Here is a 19171-nt window from a genome sequence, read left to right on the forward strand (position 1 = left end):
GTCCTTCAAAAATAGTACCTCTTTCGAGTTTACTATTCTTGATTGGATCCCAATTTCTTTTTGTTCGACTTTAGGAACTCTGCACTCTATTAGATAGCATATCTTCCGTCTCGAAACCAATTGAAAATAAGAAAAATAGTTCATCTATCTTATAAAAAGTGTTAAATCAGTTGATCTTTTCGATATATGGGATTCTGAACTCATATCCTATAGATTGCTTTATCTTTACTTTTTTTTTTCATTACTCAAGCCAATTCATGGTGATTTCATTCTAAACAATATTAAAGAGAACAACAAACAAGGTAAAGAATGATCTGTTATGGGAGATGATCCATATACTGAACACTAAGAATCATAACTTAGTACAAAGAAGATGGAAACTGAAGCCCAAGATAAACAAAGCATTGTCAGCCACACACACAAACCTTCTCATCTGGTGATAGCAATGAAAACGGACTCTTACATCAATGACAAGGAAGAGATGGAGCCAGAGCTGTACCGTCATGCTCTTAAATGACCCCGGGGTTGGTTGGACGTCAACCTCCTAGGAATGTAATATTTGGCATCAACCCAGGCCTTTGAATCCTCTCAACCAAGCAAACTTCTTTTGTTCTCTCAAATGATTGAACTGAAGATGAGCCATCAAATTAATAAATCATGTCAAGATCAGACGTAAAGTTTGCATCAAGGTCAATCGTAGAGTTCACACTTACCATTCGTATGATTGAAAGTAATGGCTATCAATGTTGGTAGACAGAAACTTCCTTTAATTCTGATTATTTCTGCGGTGATCTTCTCCCTTTTCTCTTTTTTGCTTTTCAGGAAACTAAAATCTGTTCCGGTTAAGATACAACAATTATGACTCTTTTAGCACAGATTTAGAGATGCAGAAAAGAAATAAGTGAGAGGTCAATAAATTCAAAATAGACAAGCATAAACCATCAAAGATTAGCCCAACAGTCAGAAGCTGAGGAGGATCTACAAGTTATGAGTTCAAATCAATTATCCTCAGCTACTTGGAAGTGTTTTTGAAATGGCTAAAATCTCCTTTTTCCTATTTAAATTTACTTTGAAACGCATTTTTAATTACTCAAAATCAATTCAATAGAAAGCATTTTTCATACTATAAAATTGATTTTGATATTAAAAGCATTTTTCAAGTTATTTTAAAATGCAAAATGATTTTAACCATTTAAAAATCGCTTCCAAACATCTCATTATGCTATTAAAAAAGTATGAAAAATTTTGTTTGGTTTCCAATGTACATTCAAGCAGTTGACAAATGCTCTGGCATTAGGGTGATTTCCTCGTGCATTCATTCGGATCTCTTTCTAGGCATCCGACGAGGGAGGTTAAGTTAATCTAATCTGGTGCCTCGGCAGAGCAAACCGCATGCCACCCATGGTTTCTTGCTGTCCTGTTATATTAGGAATTTAAGTAAACACAGTCATTAAAAAGAGGGAATCAGATATACAAAATGTGATGATAACTTTTACATTTGCACACCTCGATCATATATATTAATTCTACCTCAAGTGCGGCCAAACAAAAGACAAAGCAGGAGAACAATAAGTGAACCAGTGAAGAAGGTTGATCTTTTTACTACTTTGCATACCTAATAACAAAAAGTGGTACATCATTGAGAAACGAAACTTCAACGGATAAAAGAAACATACATTTACTTAAAAGGCTATAAAAACACACCAAGTCAATAACATTGTTAGGCTGCCTTTTGTTGAAACAAATTATGCAGGCAAAGTGGAACTGACTTTGATAGTATCAATATCTGTTAACAACAGAAAGACATATCAATTCTTCACAGAATGGTGCCATATCTAATTAATTATTTTGGTTTAGTATCTCATAGTTGTTTAAAATACCTTCGACCAGGTGAACTAAAAATCCAACTTCTAAATAATTGTCTTTGCAGTACGAATGAGTAACTCTCTAATCTTGCACATTTTTTCCTTGCTCAAGAATTAGGATCGACTGGAATGACGTATTTCTTAACTGAGCTCTCAAGTAATGAGAAAGCATACTGACTGCAAGGAGAGCTTCATGGTCAAGAAATATAATAACCATGGACCCATGGTTCTAATGCAAGGTGCTAATCAATGAAACCAAATCTCAAACAAGATTTCCTGTGAAGCATAGAGAATCAATATTGCAAACGTAATTTTTCTTGTAGCAAAAATAGAACTCGCAAGTAAATGATAAAAACGATTAAATCAATCACCCATGAGCCCCAGCTCCAAGCTATAAATGTACGAGCTAAATAGAAAGACATAGTTTATTCAGTGAAACGAAATTAAAATGATTAATCACATGTTCAGAAAATACAAGTATGATCCAAATTATTCTGGTCCGAAGTCATGTGGGAGCTTAAGATTAAGTTCCCAAGCTATGATTGACAACACATAAACAAAGAGATTTAATTCAAACCAGGTAAATTTCAAGCAATAGGAAACCATAAACATGCAAGCAACAAAACAATAAGCATGGGCAGGAATTAGCAAACCACCAAGGAACCAACCAGATGACATGGTTGGTTCAATCTGCAGTCCATATAATTAAAAAAAAAACTACATTTTCAATTCAAGCTTGACCGTTCCAACACCATAACTGATTAATGCTGTGATAAGAAAAACTAAATGTTTGTTCCCATGTTAAGTAAAGCATACATTCTTTGTCTATGACTGACAAAGTAATAGTTATTAACAAAAGTACTAATAGCTAAATCTCCATTTTGAGAAGATACATGCCACTAGATTTAAAAGAAGCAGAAGGAAAAACAATTCCTATAAACCTACACAACAAAAGAAAAACTACAGAAACAAACATACACAGAGTACCTAAATGATATAAAATCTGTGGGCTGGAAAAAAAGGGTATAAATCTCTTAGATAACTGCCCTAAATTCCGATTGGTTTAGAGAGGGATTGTACTGGTTCATCCTAGAACATAATTCAAACACACAGAAACAAACAAACGTAAAAAGATGTTGAATCAATTCCTACTACTTTACACTACAAAGACAAAAACAATCAAAAGCATACAACAAGAAGCGCTATTTGTTAAGGACAATGAAAATTCCACCTCCGATGCTTCCGATACCTTCTCTACCGGGATACCGCCATGAACTCGGCGCCGCCGTATTAGAGCATAAGTGAAATGGGCCGTAATTTCCAGCAAGGTCCTGTAATCTTCCATGGCTTCTTGATTGATTCATAGGCAACCCTTCGGGGAGGAGGATGAGATAAGGGGACTGAGGGAGACTTAACCGAAGCTTTGACTTTGACCTTAACCTTTGACCTTTGACTAATTAATGCAAACTTTTATTTAGAAATAAAAGTTTGAAAAGAAAAACCTTTCACTCTCCTTAGATTAGACATTTAATTTCATTCATTTTGTATTATTGCAATTTTAACTTTAAACTTTCAAATGTGATGTAATTTTACGAGTGTCTCATCGTGAAACTCTTAACTATTAAACACTTTTACAATAAATATCTTGAACATAATCTCTTGGTTCAAGTTTCGATGTTTTGGTTTAAATGTTTTATTTTTACGATAATTCGAGTGTTTTTAACAAAAATGATTATTAACGAGTGCTTGAAAAAATAGTGATTTGATAAAAATAAAAATGAAAAGATTATAATGTTTAGTTCTACATTTTTAAAAGTGAATTTGTATGGTAAAAACCAAAAATAGTTTTTAATGACCTAATATCGTGTTTGAGGTTAAAATTTATGAACTAGATTGTTTAATTGCAGTTAATTTTGTAAAAGCGATAAGTGGTATGGATGATAATGTATTTGATTTCATAATTGTAAGGATGGTCTAAATTTCATTATAAGTATTTTTCAATAATCAATGTTTGTTTTTAGAGTTGTCATATTATGAAAGAAATATTATGTTTGATATTGAAAAAAAAAATAGACAGAAAATTACATGGGGAGGAATAAAAGCTTAATGGAGAAGGAAAATAGAGATATAGAAACTTTTAAAGAAAGAAAAGAAATCAATTTAGAGGCATGGGATAAATTTAAGATTTTTTTTTAAATAATGTATTTTTTAAAAACAATATCAAAAATAGGATAGAAGATAAATTATTGAAAAAAATAGAGTAATTTTGTCGAAATTGTGTACCTGATACATTAATTTGCTTGGAAGTCGTGGATGGGGTCCACGACTTCAATGCATAGACCCCACTTTCTTTCTTTGAAAAGACAGCATGTGGTCGTGGCCTGCGGAGACAGGAACGACGGCGGAGTTGGGCGAAAATCCACCCTACCCCATCACCTTCTCCTCATCCATCGCTGTCGTCCTCCACCCTACCCCGTCCTCCTCCTCGCACATATTCAATCGTCGCACAATATATATATATATATATATATATATATATATATATATATATATATATATATATATATATATATATATATATAATATTAAATATAATATATATTAAATATCTTTAAAAATAAACACCCCACCCACGCAAAGTCGTGTACGCTACATGATTTGGACAAAATTACCTTTTTTTTTCAATAGTTTGTCTTCTATCCTATTTTTGACATTATTTTTAAAAAATACATTTTTAAAAAAATACATTATTTAAAAAAAGACTATAAATTTAATAAAAACAATGAAATTTGCAATATACAAAGAGGAATTAAATATAATATATTTATAAAACATAGTGAAATTTCATATCCATTACTTATAGATATTAATAAAATTTTATCGACGATATAGATATATAATTTTATATTTGTACATATTTTTCACAATTTTATTATTTAAAATAATTTTTTACATAAATTTATAAAATAAAAATTCAATAGAATGATTAAGAAGAAAAAACTATATGAATACAAATTTTAAAAGATTTTGGAAACTCAAATTTTTATTGAATTTGATTATGATTTCTATTTTTTACAAGGACATGAGTTTGATTAAAAAAACAAATAATTTAGTTACCCAACAATTCTTTTGGGAATGTTTGCGATTGGAATTGATATATAAAAAAAACTTCACCTTCCGTTTAGTTCATCAACAATCAAATAGATTTATTAGCACGACAATTAACTCGCATATATCTTATAATATTATCAACTCAGCTCAACATTGAGTCCTTGTAATTTTTTTCCGTTAGTTTTCAACGAGATCATACTATAAATAAGATTTGTGCCAGATAAAAATAATAATAATATAATTATTAGGTCTTTTTATATTTTTGCAAGGACGTACAATGAATACTCGGATCTTTTGTAGTTTACAGGTACTTTTAACCTTAAGGTTGATAGTATATATTATATGTCAATTAAAGGTCATTTGAATTTAAAATATTTATTTATCAATAAATTTATTTTTTTTTAAATGAAATAACATACCAATAATATTGTAAACATTATGAACGAGAAAGAACAAAGTCATGAGCGATAATTCATATCAACGAGAGACTATAAAAAGACTTGGGACATCGTAGACTTCGGCATTTTTCTTTTTGTGCAACCTTTTATTGTATTGAATTTGTTTTTATTTTAAGCTTCTAGATTAATTGGTAAAAGACCTAAAAAATATAATACATGTAGAAGTTAACGTTTATGAGGTTTAAGGGTTCAATTTCTAATTTTAGATGATTTGAAGTCTTTGTTTTTTATTTTGAAGTTAAAGGGTAAAAGTGTAACTATAATCATGATTAATATTCATACCATGATGTTAATATTAATGCATAAAATATTAATCTCATGATTAAGAATGCTACATGTTATGGATAGAGTGTGCAGTTAACTTTATCTATTAGAGTCATACCCACATGGTTATCCCTCGACATCACTATCTTTTTATGACTGTGTAGTCCAACGGGGTCACCAATTCGATATGAGATGATATGTATATGAAGACACTCACAACTCGATTGTCTTAGTGTTTTTTTTAGCGTACTAAAAACAGTTTATCTAAGGTGTTACTTTATGTTCACCAAAGACTACAGATGTTTCTACGGGATCACAAATTGCGTAGGTTTGAGAATGTGCCAGTTTAGGGGTATATTTATAGGTAGAAAGTTAACAACGGGATTAGTACTAAGTCCCTTACTAAGTATATTTTTGTACTAACTTTTTAAATGTTGCAAAACTAAGGTCGACAAAAGAGTCGAGTCGGGCCGGGCCAATGGGACATTCTCCACCTCATCCTCGATTTGGAGAGTCGGGAATGCCCTTTCTTGAATCGGCTCCAAATAAAAATAATTCCCATTTTTTAACTATCAATTCCATTAAAATCAATTAAATTTTGTATTGGTATTGAAAGAGTCTATATTTGATGGGTAAGAATTATTATTATTGTTGTTTGATTTATTTAAATGTACCATTAAAAATGAAATGTTTGCGTTTTTTTTTTTTACTTTAGCTTTAATAAATGGAAAAACTAAAGTTATTAGATTATAAAATGATTGTTTCTATAAAACCAATTAAAAAGTTGCTTACACCCTATATTAATATATAAAATTTACTATTAATGTTTCTAAAAAAAATACATTCATATATTAAAAAACATAATTTAACTCTATTTTCGTATCAAATTAGAGACTCGATAAGATTAAAAGTATTTATAAAATACAACAAAATTTTAGATTCTATACGTTATATATATATATATATATATGTTTTTTTGTTATATTTTATAAATATTTTAATTTATTTTTATATTTAAAAATGTTCCAAATATTGATTTATATTTGGTATAGAATATATTAAAGTTTCTCTACTATACTTTTTAATATATAAATAAATAAATAAATGGGAACAATTATTATTTAAAAAATAAATACAATGATAAACAAAAAGGGAAGTCTAATTGTTGAAAGGGAAGGGGGATTGTATTTGTATATTTGGATTACCCATTTATTTCCTTCAAAAACCCTAATTCTATAAAGCCGCTCAGAATCTTTGCTCTCTGTTTCGTATTCTCTCTACTTGTTTTCTTAGCGCTCAGATCTCTCTCCAAAGCTCGATTCTCTGCCCTTCAAGCAGGTACTTCCTTTTCTTCTCCTTCTTCCTTTCTTCAATCTTCCCTCTTTCCCCAACTTGATCTGTTATATTATGTTTTCTTCAATGATCCATCGATTTTGTTTTCTTGATTTTCACTCAATCCTATTCTTACTATTTTTCATACGGTTGATCTGTATTAGGGTTTTGTGGGTTTTCATTTTTGTTACCTTTTTTTACGTTTAGGGCTTAGCGCTCTCTTTTGTTTGCCATTTGCTACCCATTATTGTTATTCGATGATTTTCTTAGCTTGATTCCTCTTAACTCTCTAATTCTCACTCGTATCGTCGTACTAGTGCATGTATACTGCCATCGCAAGTGTTGTTTAGAATCCGAGTGTTGTCTGTGTGCATGTTTACTGATTGATTTTGTTTTATTTTATTCGAGGTTTTACTTGATTCTTCAGTTCATTTAACATATAAAACGCTAGAGAAGTGTGGCTTTGAGTGATACCTAAATGTTGCTGGTTAGGACTTCTACTTTTACTTTGTGTTGGGTTTTTTATTTAGCGAAGTAATTTACTGTTTAATTTTTTTAAGGATTTAGGTTACAGGTTACATGTTTGTTCAACCTGCAATTTAAGGTTATGGGTGAATCTTTGGTATTTGGTATTAGTTATATTACATTTGGTTGAACTATGCTTATAGTAATGTTGTTAAATATCTTGTAGATGGCGGCAACACAGGAAGCCAGTTCTTCCCCTACTCCCAGTGCTCAAGTTGTTGGGAATGCGTTTGTTGGGCAGTACTATCACATCCTTCATCATTCTCCCCAATTGGTGCATCGGTTCTATCAGGATACAAGTTTGCTAAGCCGCCCGGATAGTAATGGAGTGATGACAACAGTGACAAGCATGCAGGTAAACTTTAGTATATTCATGATATTGCTACTCAGTCTATGTTCGAAGAGAAGTTAACCAACCTTCAATTAATTTGTATTTTTTTTTTGAAGTGTGGGATTCATATGAAAGTGGTACCAATTCGGTGTTCATGCAGTTTAGTTTCTGCGCGAACCTTTGCTTGATTATGCATTCAGAATTTTTGGTACCTGAGTGAATCATTTATGAACTCTTGTTATTGGAGTATGTGGTTTTGAAATTGGAAATGGATGAAATATTGGATTGTGCAAGTGCTTAAACATGATCACAGGGTTGGATAAACATGGGCCATTGTAAATGTATTTGCTACTGTATTAGTACTTCCTACAACAAATCTGATCTATCTATAGTAGCAATCAGGTAACCTTTGCAGCATAGTTTTAGAATGGTTGTGATACTCATTAGGGTGTTAATTATGTTTTCTTTACAAGACACCAGTTCATTGATTTAATGAAATATCCACGGATGGATAAAAGAGCCTTAATCAAATAAGAAATAAAATATTATGCATCCCAATTTTAAGTTTTTGACAATTGGTCCTATAGTAATTGTAGTTGTGATTTCGAATTGTTTTTGGTGCAGTAGAGTTGTTTGTGAGTATTGATGCTCATGGTTAATTGAAATTTGAGGTCGAACCATGTATTTTCACTATTTCCTTGCTGAACTTCTCCCATCAATCTGAATCGATTGAAGACCAAAAATTCCTTGGTCTGGAGAATTTTATCATAATTGATTGATTAACATTTTTTATTTTAGTGGTCTGGAGTATTCTAGTTTCAGTTGTGCTTGTTTAGAAATTAAGTTCAATTTGTGTTTGTGACAGGCAATAAATGACAAGATCATATCCTTGAATTATGGAGATTATACAGCAGAAATAATAACTGCTGATGCTCAGGACTCTCATGAGAAAGGAGTGATTGTCTTGGTTACGGGATGCCTAACTGGGAAGGACAACTTGAGAAGAAAATTTTCCCAAACATTTTTTCTTGCTCCGCAGGACAAAGGCTATTATGTCTTAAATGATGTGTTAAGATATGTTGAAGAGACTGAATCTATTCGAAGCAACTCTTCTTCAGGTGATGCCATCAAAGACAATACCGTAACGGTGACATCAACCCCAGAACCTGGTCTGTACTTCTTTCCTGGTGCTATTTACTTTGATATATTCCTTATTGTAGGATTGTGAGATAGATTTCTGCTCTTTTTACAGAACCATCTCATGTTCCTAACCATCTCACTGTGGAACCTCCAACGGCACTGGAAGAGGAAGATATGAACAATGTTCCTGAAGTGTGTGATCCTTCCAGTAATGATGAAGGATCGGTGATTGAAGAGGAGGTGGTTGTTGAAGTTCCACATCCAAGCGAGCATGAAGTGGTTGTGACAGCAGTAGATGCAGCCCCTGTTGCTCAAGAAGATGCTCCAAAGAAGTCGTATGCATCAATTGTGAGTTATTTCCTTTTTGTTTTTTGCATGTTTGAAATTTTTATGCGAAACTTTTTTCAGACATTTACTCAGCTGACTCGATTATGCTCAGGTTAAGGTGCCAAAGACAGTATCTGGCCCTGTTTATGTCCCAACTACTACTGTAAGAGCACCACCACCTGCAAATCCTGACCATCAGTCAATTGGCCTGGTTAAACCTGCCCCAGTTCCCGATGTTTCTGCAGCAAATGGTGACAATCTTCCTGAAAGTAGTAACCTTCATGAGGAAGGTATGTGTGTTCATTGATATTTACATTTCTTTAGCACTCAAATTTAGTAAGTCATTTATATATGTACTGCAAAACTAGTCTAGATTAGGGAAACAATTTTAACAGCGCTTAGGTTGTTATTTTTCATGTGTCATGGTGGCATACTTACATTTATTTTGAAATGTAATATTTTGATAATATTCATTTCAGCCGAAGGTCACTCCATATACGTAAGGAACTTGCCATTTGACGCCACAGTTGACCAACTTGAGGAAGAGTTCAAGAAATTTGGACCAATTAAGCGTGATGGTATCCAAGTTAGGAGTAATAAGGTCCTCTCCTTCTAGAATTTCTTTTATTTTATTCCAACCTGATTTATGTTTTCTTTATCATATTAACATTTTCTTTCTTGTTCCTGCAGCAAGGATTCTGTTTTGGATTTGTTGAGTTTGAGCAATTGAGCTCTGTGCATGGTGCACTTGAGGTAATCTAGTGCACCTTAACCTTTCTATTGCAGTCTTGAAATTGTTTTTTATATGTAGCTCATCGAACATCCTTCTCTATGCCTGTTGATGAAGCATATTGTTTGCTATGGGTTGTTTAGCACATCTTGTTTATTTAGATTATATTACAGATCATATTGTATGATTATAGTTTTATTTGATTGGGAAAATTGGATGGAACTTCTTCTTAGTTGGGAATTGGATGTGGGATTAAACTGATCTATTTTTCCTGGGTAAATCACTATCTTGGGATGGCATTGAATCAGTAGTATCGTACCTTTGGCCTTTAGGAGTTTATGCTTGTATCATTAAGTATTCTTTGAGGGTGTTTACTCCACAGATTCTTGTTACTCTCAATGTGTTAGGCATGACTCTAAACTTTAGACTTGAGCCTTGCACATTCTTTGAACCATTAGAGGCTTGAGTCTAACACGTTGGCTTTGCCTTGTGCAAAGATAAGAAGAATAGTGTTAATTTTCTCCAGTGGTACAATGTTTTCTTTCATTCTTGAATAACATAATGTTTTCTGTTTCCTTGGATTGTATAATGGTTTTGGTTGTGCAATTTGAACTATTGCTGCTTTTACTACTTTGGCTTTAAAAACATTGAATGAAAAAAATTGTAAGATGGGATGATCCTTTGAGTGATGCAATGTTGACACATCTTTAACTGTTATGTTAGTAATATGTCTTGCGTTTTCAATTAAAATTGAGGCTTATGCCTCACTCCTTCAAAAGGGTAAGTCCATAGTTTCCTTTAGCTTCTTGCAAAAATAGTTCTCATTACATGTGACCTTGCTTGTTTCTTTGCTATCCCTCCTTGCTTCCACTATGTCATTCTAGAGTATTGGATGATCTATTTGCTCATACTATGCTTCCTCCGTCCCATTTCATTGTTGTTTTCCCTTGACCATCTTATGTGTCTCTGGTGCCTAGTATTTGCATGTTCATCAAGTACAAAGGAGTTTTCCATAACATTAATTCCGTGAAGACCTTTTTCGTTTTTCTCATCACCTTGTGATGTCTTTTATACATTCTATTGATATTTGTATAAATTCCATTTATATCCTTCCTTTTACAAGATCAACATTTTGTGTGGTTTTTTCTTTTCTAGCGTAGTATCTACGATGTTTTCAATTTGTGGTTTATAGTTTTAGTTGAATGCTTCACTGAAAAAGATTTCTACTGGCGTTCCTTTGATAGTGTATCCTGTTTTGTACGAGTTCCTTATAATCCTAATACATTTCATGCAATTCAGCTGAAAAGTAATGGAAATAAACTAGAAGTTTGTGTCGTCTATAGAATCGTATTTGGGATGAGAACAGTAAGCTGTGGAGCCGCTGTTGTTCCCATCTTATTTATATTTGTGAGCTGGCTTTGTTCCAGCCTTGGAGAAAGTGTCTACCTGGCTTTTCAAAAAAAATTTGGCATGAAATAATAGGGTTTATTATTATAACTAGGGGTGGGAACTAGATAGTTGTGAAATACTTTTGATTTAATCAGGATTTAGTTCCAATTCAAGCTTACTCTTAGTTGCTCGTTTATGATGGAATTCTCGGGTTCTTTTCTTGCCCAGATGTTGTAGGGCTATGGCTAGAGACAATAATTTAAAATTTTGAAGTTGGAGAACAAATTTGGTAGAGGCAGTGATGTTTACATCTACTGCTTCATGTTTTCTTAAAGAAAAAAGCGCCCTTTGTTGTTCTGGAATCGTGCTCAAGTACATTTCACTGGACTACTATTGTTAACCATTAGGTTTTTCAGTTTATTGTTTGTGTTCGTTAATTCTTTGTATGGTTAGTAATGAGAATGATTGTTTGCCTACTTAAATGTTTTTTTGTTTCCCTTTTCATTTGATAATACTATTTAGTCATGGGATTTGAAATTGCTGTATTGATTAGTTTTTAATTCAATAAAATCAGGCTTCACCGGTAACAATTGGTGATCGTCAAGCTGTTGTCGAGGAGAAGAAGACTACTACTCGAGGTGAGCTGGCATTTTACATATTACTTGATGATAGGCTAAGAATTTGCTGGCTACTATAAACTCCTATGCATAGGAGTTTTACAAGTGGAGGAACTTTTGAATTCCTTAACATGTTGATACAAGAGCTGATTGTGTCAATTAATTGATCTTGTTCAGTTAGCGGAAGTGGCAGAGGGAGATTCTCTACCGGAAGAGGAGGTGGTTTCCGCAACGACAGTTTCAGGGCAAGAGGAAATTATGGTGGTGGGAGAGGTGGCTACGGTAGAAATGAATTCAGAAACCAGGGAGAGTTCTCCGGACGACCTCGGGGTTCAACTGGACGCAATGGGGAAGGAGGCTATCAGCGAGCTAACCAAAACGGAGGTGGAAGGGGAGGAGGTCGTCAGGGTGGAGCAAACCGCACTGCCGTTTCTGGCTGAACAGTTGAAAAGGAAGAAGAGATACGTTGACAATTTTTTTGACAGTAAAATTGAGAATGAGCTCTACCACCTCCTTTTTCTTTTTTCTTCTCTCTCTCTCTTTTTGTTAATTTTTGGAATTTTAGCCACTTTTGAATGTGGGCTGTTTGGGGTTTGGTTGGGGAAATGGTAGGATAATTAAAAATGCGGTAGAAGAAACTGAAGGTACATTCCCTTCACCAATTATTAGTCATTTTTACATTTTTATGTGAGAAAAGATAGCTTTTGATTTATATATATTTTTTTTTTTACCCCTTAACGCTTCATAAAGCTGTACGACGTTAAAAGCTGTTTTGACGCAAGATCTTTTTGCTATATTGTTATTACTATTATTTTGGGGTAATCTCTCTATCTCCACCTCTCTTGTTAATTGATTCTCTAGTGAAGATGAAATTCTCTTCTTGGCTCGTTTTGGTGTTGGTTTTTCTCTCTCGCTATTTTGACCATCTCTATGTTCTTTTGATTTATCCTAAATTCAGTGTTACCAAATGTGAAGTACTTGAAATTAGTGTTTAATGTTGTGATACCTATAGGTTTAGATATCTGTGTTGTATAATGGTTATGAAAAATAGTTTTAAGTTGAACTTGGCTTGGCTGCCTTTTCTTTCCGTACATGTGATTTATTAGTAGTAATACAGGTGAAAGAAATCAAATTATATGATTAATGGGTCTTCTTTGGCAATTGTTTGATTTTGTTCATGCAAGAGTTGAATAATTGTTACCAAACTAATTCTCCAAATTGTTCTTTGGAACTTGAGTTGGGTAAGAATTGAGGATAGCTGCACAAATGAAATTCAACTTATCTTGGTTTCTCGCTCATGATTTGCACTATTTTTTTAAATTAAGGATTTTTGTTGGAGTAAAAGGAAGAAGTGAGAGTGAGACTCAAGAGAGGAGAAGTGCCAAAATTCAAATGGAAAATGAATTTATATGACAAAGAAAGAAGATAGATGAAGAGAAGCCAAAAGCAAGTGGAAGAAACAAGACTTCATGAGGTCGATAAGATAAGCTTTCACACATTCTGGAATGAAATGGCTACTACTTTCACACGATTGATGTAAATAAAAAGTCATCTTTCAAGCATTTTTTAAACCTTAGATAATTTCCCTTTCACTGTTTGAAAGTATACATTGTAGAAATTGCAGTAGGGCATAATTTATTCTTATAAATACTTCACATATTTTCCCCACCCTATTGGAATATTGGCATGGACTTGCGATAAATATACTACTTGAGATCCCCTTCTCCCTTGTATCAATCACAAGTCTTAATCTCTATATTTGTAACGTAATATTCCTTGAAGAGAATCTTATTAACATGAAAAACCAAGCTACTCATGACAACACCAAACCAATTTATTCATGCTCTATAATAAAACAAGAGAAATTGTATCTCTCATCAAGTGAATCTCATATAAATAGAGATTTGAACTTTATCAATAAAAATCACTCACAATTACCAACCATTATTTTTAAAGGTAATTGCAAATCCAACAATCAATCCTAAACCATTTGTGCATATTAAAAGAAATATTATCAAAACCTGCCCTTTGTTAAATGATATTTATAGTGAATGAACTTTAACTTTCTATTCACTAAGCTCTTGCATTTGAAGCATCCATATACACCATAAGAAGTTAAACAAAAGCTGTAGTATAAGCAAAAGAACACGATAAGGTAAATAAAACATTCCCCAAGGTCTCTACTACCAAAAAGAAAAGGCTGTTAAATTGATACTTTAATTTACATTTCCTACTAAAGCCCTAAAGTTAATTAAGATAGTCATGGATTTGCCATAAACTCTTTTTACGAAGCTTTCATTTTTGCTATCTCTTCTAGCAAAAATCTGGACTCAGCAGCAAAATCGACTGGAGCAACTGACCTGACGGTGATCCTTTGTCTCTTCTCATTGTTGTATTCGTTCTGTGAAACGCTGACTCGAAATAAGTGGGGAACCCATGTGGCTTCTTTGAGTTTAAGTTGATATGAATTCTCCTCACCAATCTGAAATTAAAAACATGATGTATGGATCAACCAACCTGTTTTTTTTTTTTTTCTTTCTTTCTAGTTTTCAACAAAGTTGTTCTGTTGTATGGTTTGTTTACCTGCGATTTGAGCTGATCAAGTTCATCAGCAGAGCATCCAATGATTCTCTCTGCTTCTTCGTTGAATGTAGAGACCCAAACTTCACCACTTGCATCAGACACTCTCACAACCATTATGTACCTTAAACTGCATTCTTCATCGTTTTTCTGGCAATTGTCGCACCAATAGCCAGATCCGATGGCTTCAGTTACCTTCTTGTTGCATGTTTTGCAAGCACGATACCACATTGTTTGATCAGGTTTGATAAAGCTGACATATGCTCTAATGCTGAAGAACATTGGCTGTGGAGACAATAACTTCATGTTATTTTTTGGCATAGAATTCTTAAACCATGCATATACTAGTTTTGTTCTATATAGAAAGTTCACTATCTTTATTTTGAAGATATGTTACCTTTTCTTCTCCCAAAGATTTGTTTTGGTTTATATGAGATAAGGAAACCCGGTCAGAGTACATGGACCTAGAACCGCTCTTAGTTGATGGGCTCATGCCGGAGCTTACAGAAGACATGGATACGGCTTTACCTTCAGCGTCATACCTGTACGCATATAATACAATGATTACAACTACACTTAATAATGTTACGGTACTAACACCATTTGTGCTTTGTAGCCTTACCATGATCTCAAATCATGTGCTTCCTTTATGTCAGGGTTAATTGTAATTGAGCTCCTGCTTATTGTCGACAAAGATACACCTGAAAGTGGAAGCAAATAATAAGTTAAGTCAATGTAGGCACCTCTCCACAGAAGACATGACTTCTCACTTCAATGTTAGTAGTACCTTGAAAGTCTCCAACTCTAAGATATTTCACTGCAATTATGGGAGATTGGTCGGCAATGTCAAGCAACTCCTGCCCTACAGTGGTGGCAAGATCATTCCACAAAGATATCACAACTGTCTTCTTCCTGCGATTTGATACTCACAACGTTAATATGAATTAATTAAATAGACAACAATTTTCATTTTCATCAATAAATGACATCTACTCACGTTTCATCAGCAATGGTTACATCACGTTTTGGAGCTGTCTCATTGTTGATTTTCCTTCGAATGCTCATTGTAGAAGAAACATTTTGAACAACTCCAATTACATCTGGCAGTTGAAAAAGTACATGTGAACCTTCTAAGTGAAAGATTAAAATAAAATCATGCGAGGATAAATTATTTAGACTGCGATTGGATTCTTACCAACAAGATCTCTTCCATTCACGTGAGGACCTAACATATCAATCTTGACAAAATTATATTTTGTTTCAGGAACAAAAGCAGCTTCACTGCTGACCTCGTCTACTTGAGAATTCACATTCAAAGTCATTTCATAATCATTTTGAACAGTCTTAAATTTCTTATTGGCAACTTTCAAAGTTCCCCTGGAAACATAATAGACTTTGCCGAGGGAAAACTTCTCATAGAACTTCCTTGCAGCATCATTGAACATTGTTGCCTGTATTTGTGTACCCTGAACCAGAAGAGCCAAGTTAGTTCCCATGGATATCAACATGGGACTAGAAAATGTTATTGTTTCAGTAAAAAATACCAATACTTCAACAAATCAGCAGTTAGCTTACATCTTCATCTGTCAACACTACATTGAAAACACAACCTTCTCCTTGAGCATTCTTGTATGTACGCAGGTTTCCTTTATCAGTAACACGAACTTTGATGGTCCAATCTCCCAGGTAAGGGTTTAAGTAGACAAGGGGCTGAACTCGCCTTGTCATGGACATCCGGGCAGCTGGTGCCATACTGCCCATTGAAAAACAGAAGCATTTAAATATATATTAGTAATTGCACACAAAAACTCTGGGAACTTGATAACAAAGTCCAATAAATCTTCTTTCAAATATAGCATACTCACTTCATACGCTGCTCGTGTACAATCTGAGCAGCTGATTTGGCAACCAATTCTTGCTTTGGTTTCAGAAGAATACCAGATCCATTGTTAAATTTGCTCTTATCGTCGAGCTCTACCTTCGGTTTCAAAACAATGCCCGCTTCCTCTTTCTTAACCTCAGTTTTTACCTCCTTTTCTAAAGCAGGAGAAACCACCACACATTTTGCCACTATTAAATACCTGATATTAAGAAAAGTATCACTTATTACAAAAGTGAACCAAAAGAAAAATAACTCGAAAAACTTTTCCTGGTACCAGATATCTAACACAAGTTTATTTTACAAATTTTGATTGATTATACTCACTTGTCTGACTTGTTCGGAATATCATTGAGAGAGTAGTCAAGAATGCGAATAAGCCCCAAATTTTGAATGTTTCCAGAAATGACGTCAGAAGTCAGATTTGATGGAAGAATGGCTTTAAGCTTCATGTCGCCATCGCTAGCAGTAAACCTGAATGTGAAGCAAATAGAAATTAGAGAAACCATTAGTATAGCCTTGAATTTTCATTTAAAACAACAGAAACCTCGCCCATCTTTAAATCGTCAATTATTTCAAACAAAAAAAATCATATTGCAGGCCAGTCAGTACAGGCGCCAGGTTGCAAATTTAAAACCATGAACACCATATATCACAAACAACACATTTGCTAAGATCTAAACCATAGTTTCAACTTTTAACATGCAAATAAGAGCTTCCAAACTTAGGTCAGAGCCAAAAGCGAACCTCACACAGTGCGAGCAAACATGCATAACAAAAGAGTGCTAATCAGAGTTCTTAGTGAAAGAAAAAACTCACATGACCTAGGCTGCAAATTCAAAGCCATAAATACTCTATATTACAAACAACACAATCACTAAGATCTAAACCATACTTTCAACTTTCAATCATCTAAATAAGAACTTCACCAAACTTAGGTCAGAACCAAAAATGAATCTCACGCAATGTGAGCAAAACATACATGACAACAAAGTACAAATCATAATTCCGAGCGAAAGAAAACTCACATACCCTAAGCTGCAAAATCAAAACCATAAACAGAATATACAACAAACAACACAAACACTAAGATCCAAACCATACTTTCAACTTCGAATCGTCTAAATAAGAACTTCATCAAACTTAGGTCAAAACCAGAAGCAAATCTCACACATTGCTCAAGCAAATATACACGAAAACAGAGTACCAATCAGAGTTATTAGTGAACGAAAACTCACATGTAGCGATTTCCCGTCGCCTTGAGATCAATGACCTGAACCACAACGTCCGGGACATCGGTGGGGGAGTCCGGTGATGGATTTGACAAAATCTTTGATATTCCGCCAGCAGTTGGTGCGCTCGCCATTCAACGAGAGTAGAGTAGAGTGTGTGAAAGAAAAAAGTAAGTGAGAACTGAGAGAATGAGAGAGAGAGAGAGAGGGCTCCGGCGAGTGAATGGAGAAGAAGATATGAAGAATGAAGGGGAAGAAGAAAGGGATTTGAGGGCTTTGTATTTGATGATTCAAGCGGGAAATTTGGTTTTGGGATCTTCGAAACGGAGAAAATGGTTCGTCGTTTTCGCGGCAAAATGGTTTTTGTTCAGATTTTTACTTTTTGCCTAAACTTTCCGAATTTTTGGCGGGGCTTGAATCGGTTTTCGCGGCTCAGTATGTTAAGTTACGATTTTGCCCTTTTCTATTTTTTGTTTTCCGAAATTACCCCTCCCGCCGCCGCCTGGCCTTGAGGCGGTTTTTTGGATTTTTAAATTATTTGGTGTTAATATGAGTAATGACTTTATTTCTTATAAACATATAAAATCAAAAGTAAAGGAATGCACTCTAACGTAAGAAGAAACGTACGTAGGACGGGTCGTTCTTATCATAGATCGATTATAATTTTCTAGGTTGAATGTTCGATTTTTTTTTCTTTCATTGGTTATATAAATAAAGTCTAGAACGAGAATAAATTTTATGATTCAAATCTCAAATCCGTCGTATTTTAAAAATAATAGGAATCGATGGAATTGTTGTTCACACGAGATTTTCGAATAAATTTGATTTATGAATTTGAACTTGTGTTAATGTTGTATTTATGTTGATTTGATATAATGTGATGTGGTTTGATGTCTATATTTTGATCATCTGATTCTCTTTCGGTTAGATGTTTACGCTTTATTTGAGGAAACAGAGCGATGATATTTTGAAGTTAAAGCTATTTTCGAATGAGCTTTAATATTCGAGCGCAGTTGATCTTAGGAGTTAGGTAATCCTCTAACTCTTGTGGGCTTTCATGAACTTGGGCTTAGTGGATTAGTCAACCATATAGGTTTGGATCATATTTAACGTTTGGACCAAAAATATAAGTTTAATTTTGTCCAAATGAATTTTAGTTTAAGTTAATAATATTTAATTTAATCAAAATAATTAATTTGTAATAAATATATGTGACATTATCAAAATTGGTCTATTTATGTTTTTAATTTTAATTTGACACATGCCCATTTTTTAGTAAATCTCATAATTGCAATTATTTTAGGAAATGACAATTTAGGATCGATTTCAAAATTTATTGTTTGCCCAAATTTATGCCTTGTGGGTGAATCTCTAAAAAAATAAATTTAAAG

At 33.6% G+C, this 19171-nt stretch overlaps 2 protein-coding genes and 1 long non-coding RNA gene across 20 annotated transcripts; 1 reads left to right on the forward strand and 2 right to left on the reverse strand.

Annotated features, from left to right (window-relative positions):
• Positions 1 to 303: 303 nt before the first annotated feature.
• LOC103494050 (uncharacterized) lies at positions 304 to 3300 on the reverse strand. 17 transcript variants are annotated; one of them, XR_007818830.1, is made up of 7 exons: positions 3115 to 3300; positions 1881 to 2042; positions 1705 to 1786; positions 1531 to 1615; positions 1266 to 1417; positions 714 to 833; positions 304 to 628 (listed from the first exon to the last, which is right to left on the reverse strand). It is a non-coding gene; the product is annotated as an uncharacterized LOC103494050 (long non-coding RNA). The 17 variants fall into 17 exon arrangements; XR_007818833.1 differs by having other exon boundaries at positions 1507 to 1615; XR_007818832.1 differs by having other exon boundaries at positions 1507 to 1615; positions 3097 to 3300.
• A 3568-nt stretch (positions 3301 to 6868) lies between these two features.
• Positions 6869 to 12819, forward strand: LOC103494049 (nuclear transport factor 2). 2 transcript variants are annotated; one of them, XM_008455060.3, is made up of 9 exons: positions 6869 to 7036; positions 7722 to 7910; positions 8752 to 9055; positions 9139 to 9374; positions 9466 to 9643; positions 9833 to 9954; positions 10044 to 10106; positions 12047 to 12110; positions 12267 to 12819. In XM_008455060.3, exons 2-9 carry the CDS (start codon positions 7722 to 7724, stop codon positions 12527 to 12529), a joined length of 1419 nt encoding a protein of 472 aa, XP_008453282.1. In that variant the 5' UTR covers positions 6869 to 7036; the 3' UTR covers positions 12530 to 12819. The 2 variants fall into 2 exon arrangements, with proteins under 2 accessions (XP_008453282.1, XP_050937025.1); XM_051081068.1 differs by lacking the exon at positions 6869 to 7036 and adding an exon at positions 7596 to 7634.
• A 1281-nt stretch (positions 12820 to 14100) lies between these two features.
• LOC103494045 (replication protein A 70 kDa DNA-binding subunit B) lies at positions 14101 to 18152 on the reverse strand. Its single transcript, XM_008455056.3, has 11 exons — positions 17787 to 18152; positions 16876 to 17022; positions 16535 to 16750; positions 16245 to 16422; positions 15865 to 16135; positions 15667 to 15769; positions 15457 to 15581; positions 15292 to 15370; positions 15067 to 15211; positions 14673 to 14954; positions 14101 to 14571 (listed from the first exon to the last, which is right to left on the reverse strand). Exons 1-11 carry the CDS (start codon positions 17912 to 17914, stop codon positions 14374 to 14376), a joined length of 1872 nt encoding a protein of 623 aa, XP_008453278.1. The 5' UTR covers positions 17915 to 18152; the 3' UTR covers positions 14101 to 14373.
• Positions 18153 to 19171: the final 1019 nt, after the last annotated feature.

The sequence above is a fragment of the Cucumis melo genome, chromosome 2 (genome assembly GCF_025177605.1).
Source record: "Cucumis melo cultivar AY chromosome 2, USDA_Cmelo_AY_1.0, whole genome shotgun sequence".
In the NCBI taxonomy this organism is placed as follows: Eukaryota; Viridiplantae; Streptophyta; class Magnoliopsida; order Cucurbitales; family Cucurbitaceae; genus Cucumis; species Cucumis melo.

What these genes read in the sequence shown, in the direction of transcription:
- LOC103494049 (XM_008455060.3), top strand. Translation starts at nt 7,722, where the DNA reads ATGGCGGCAACACAGGAAGCCAGTTCTTCCCCTACTCCCAGTGCTCAA. An exon ending in GACATCAACCCCAGAACCTG is followed by an intron (nt 9,056 to 9,138) that starts GTCTGTACTTCT and finishes CTCTTTTTACAG; the next exon opens with AACCATCTCATGTTCCTAAC. An exon ending in AGAAGTCGTATGCATCAATT is followed by an intron (nt 9,375 to 9,465) that starts GTGAGTTATTTC and finishes GATTATGCTCAG; the next exon opens with GTTAAGGTGCCAAAGACAGT.
- LOC103494045 (XM_008455056.3), bottom strand. Translation starts at nt 17,914, where the DNA reads ATGGCGAGCGCACCAACTGCTGGCGGAATATCAAAGATTTTGTCAAAT. An exon ending in GTAACCATTGCTGATGAAAC is followed by an intron (nt 15,582 to 15,666) that starts GTGAGTAGATGT and finishes ATCAAATCGCAG; the next exon opens with GAAGAAGACAGTTGTGATAT. An exon ending in TTGATCAGCTCAAATCGCAG is followed by an intron (nt 14,572 to 14,672) that starts GTAAACAAACCA and finishes TTTTAATTTCAG; the next exon opens with ATTGGTGAGGAGAATTCATA.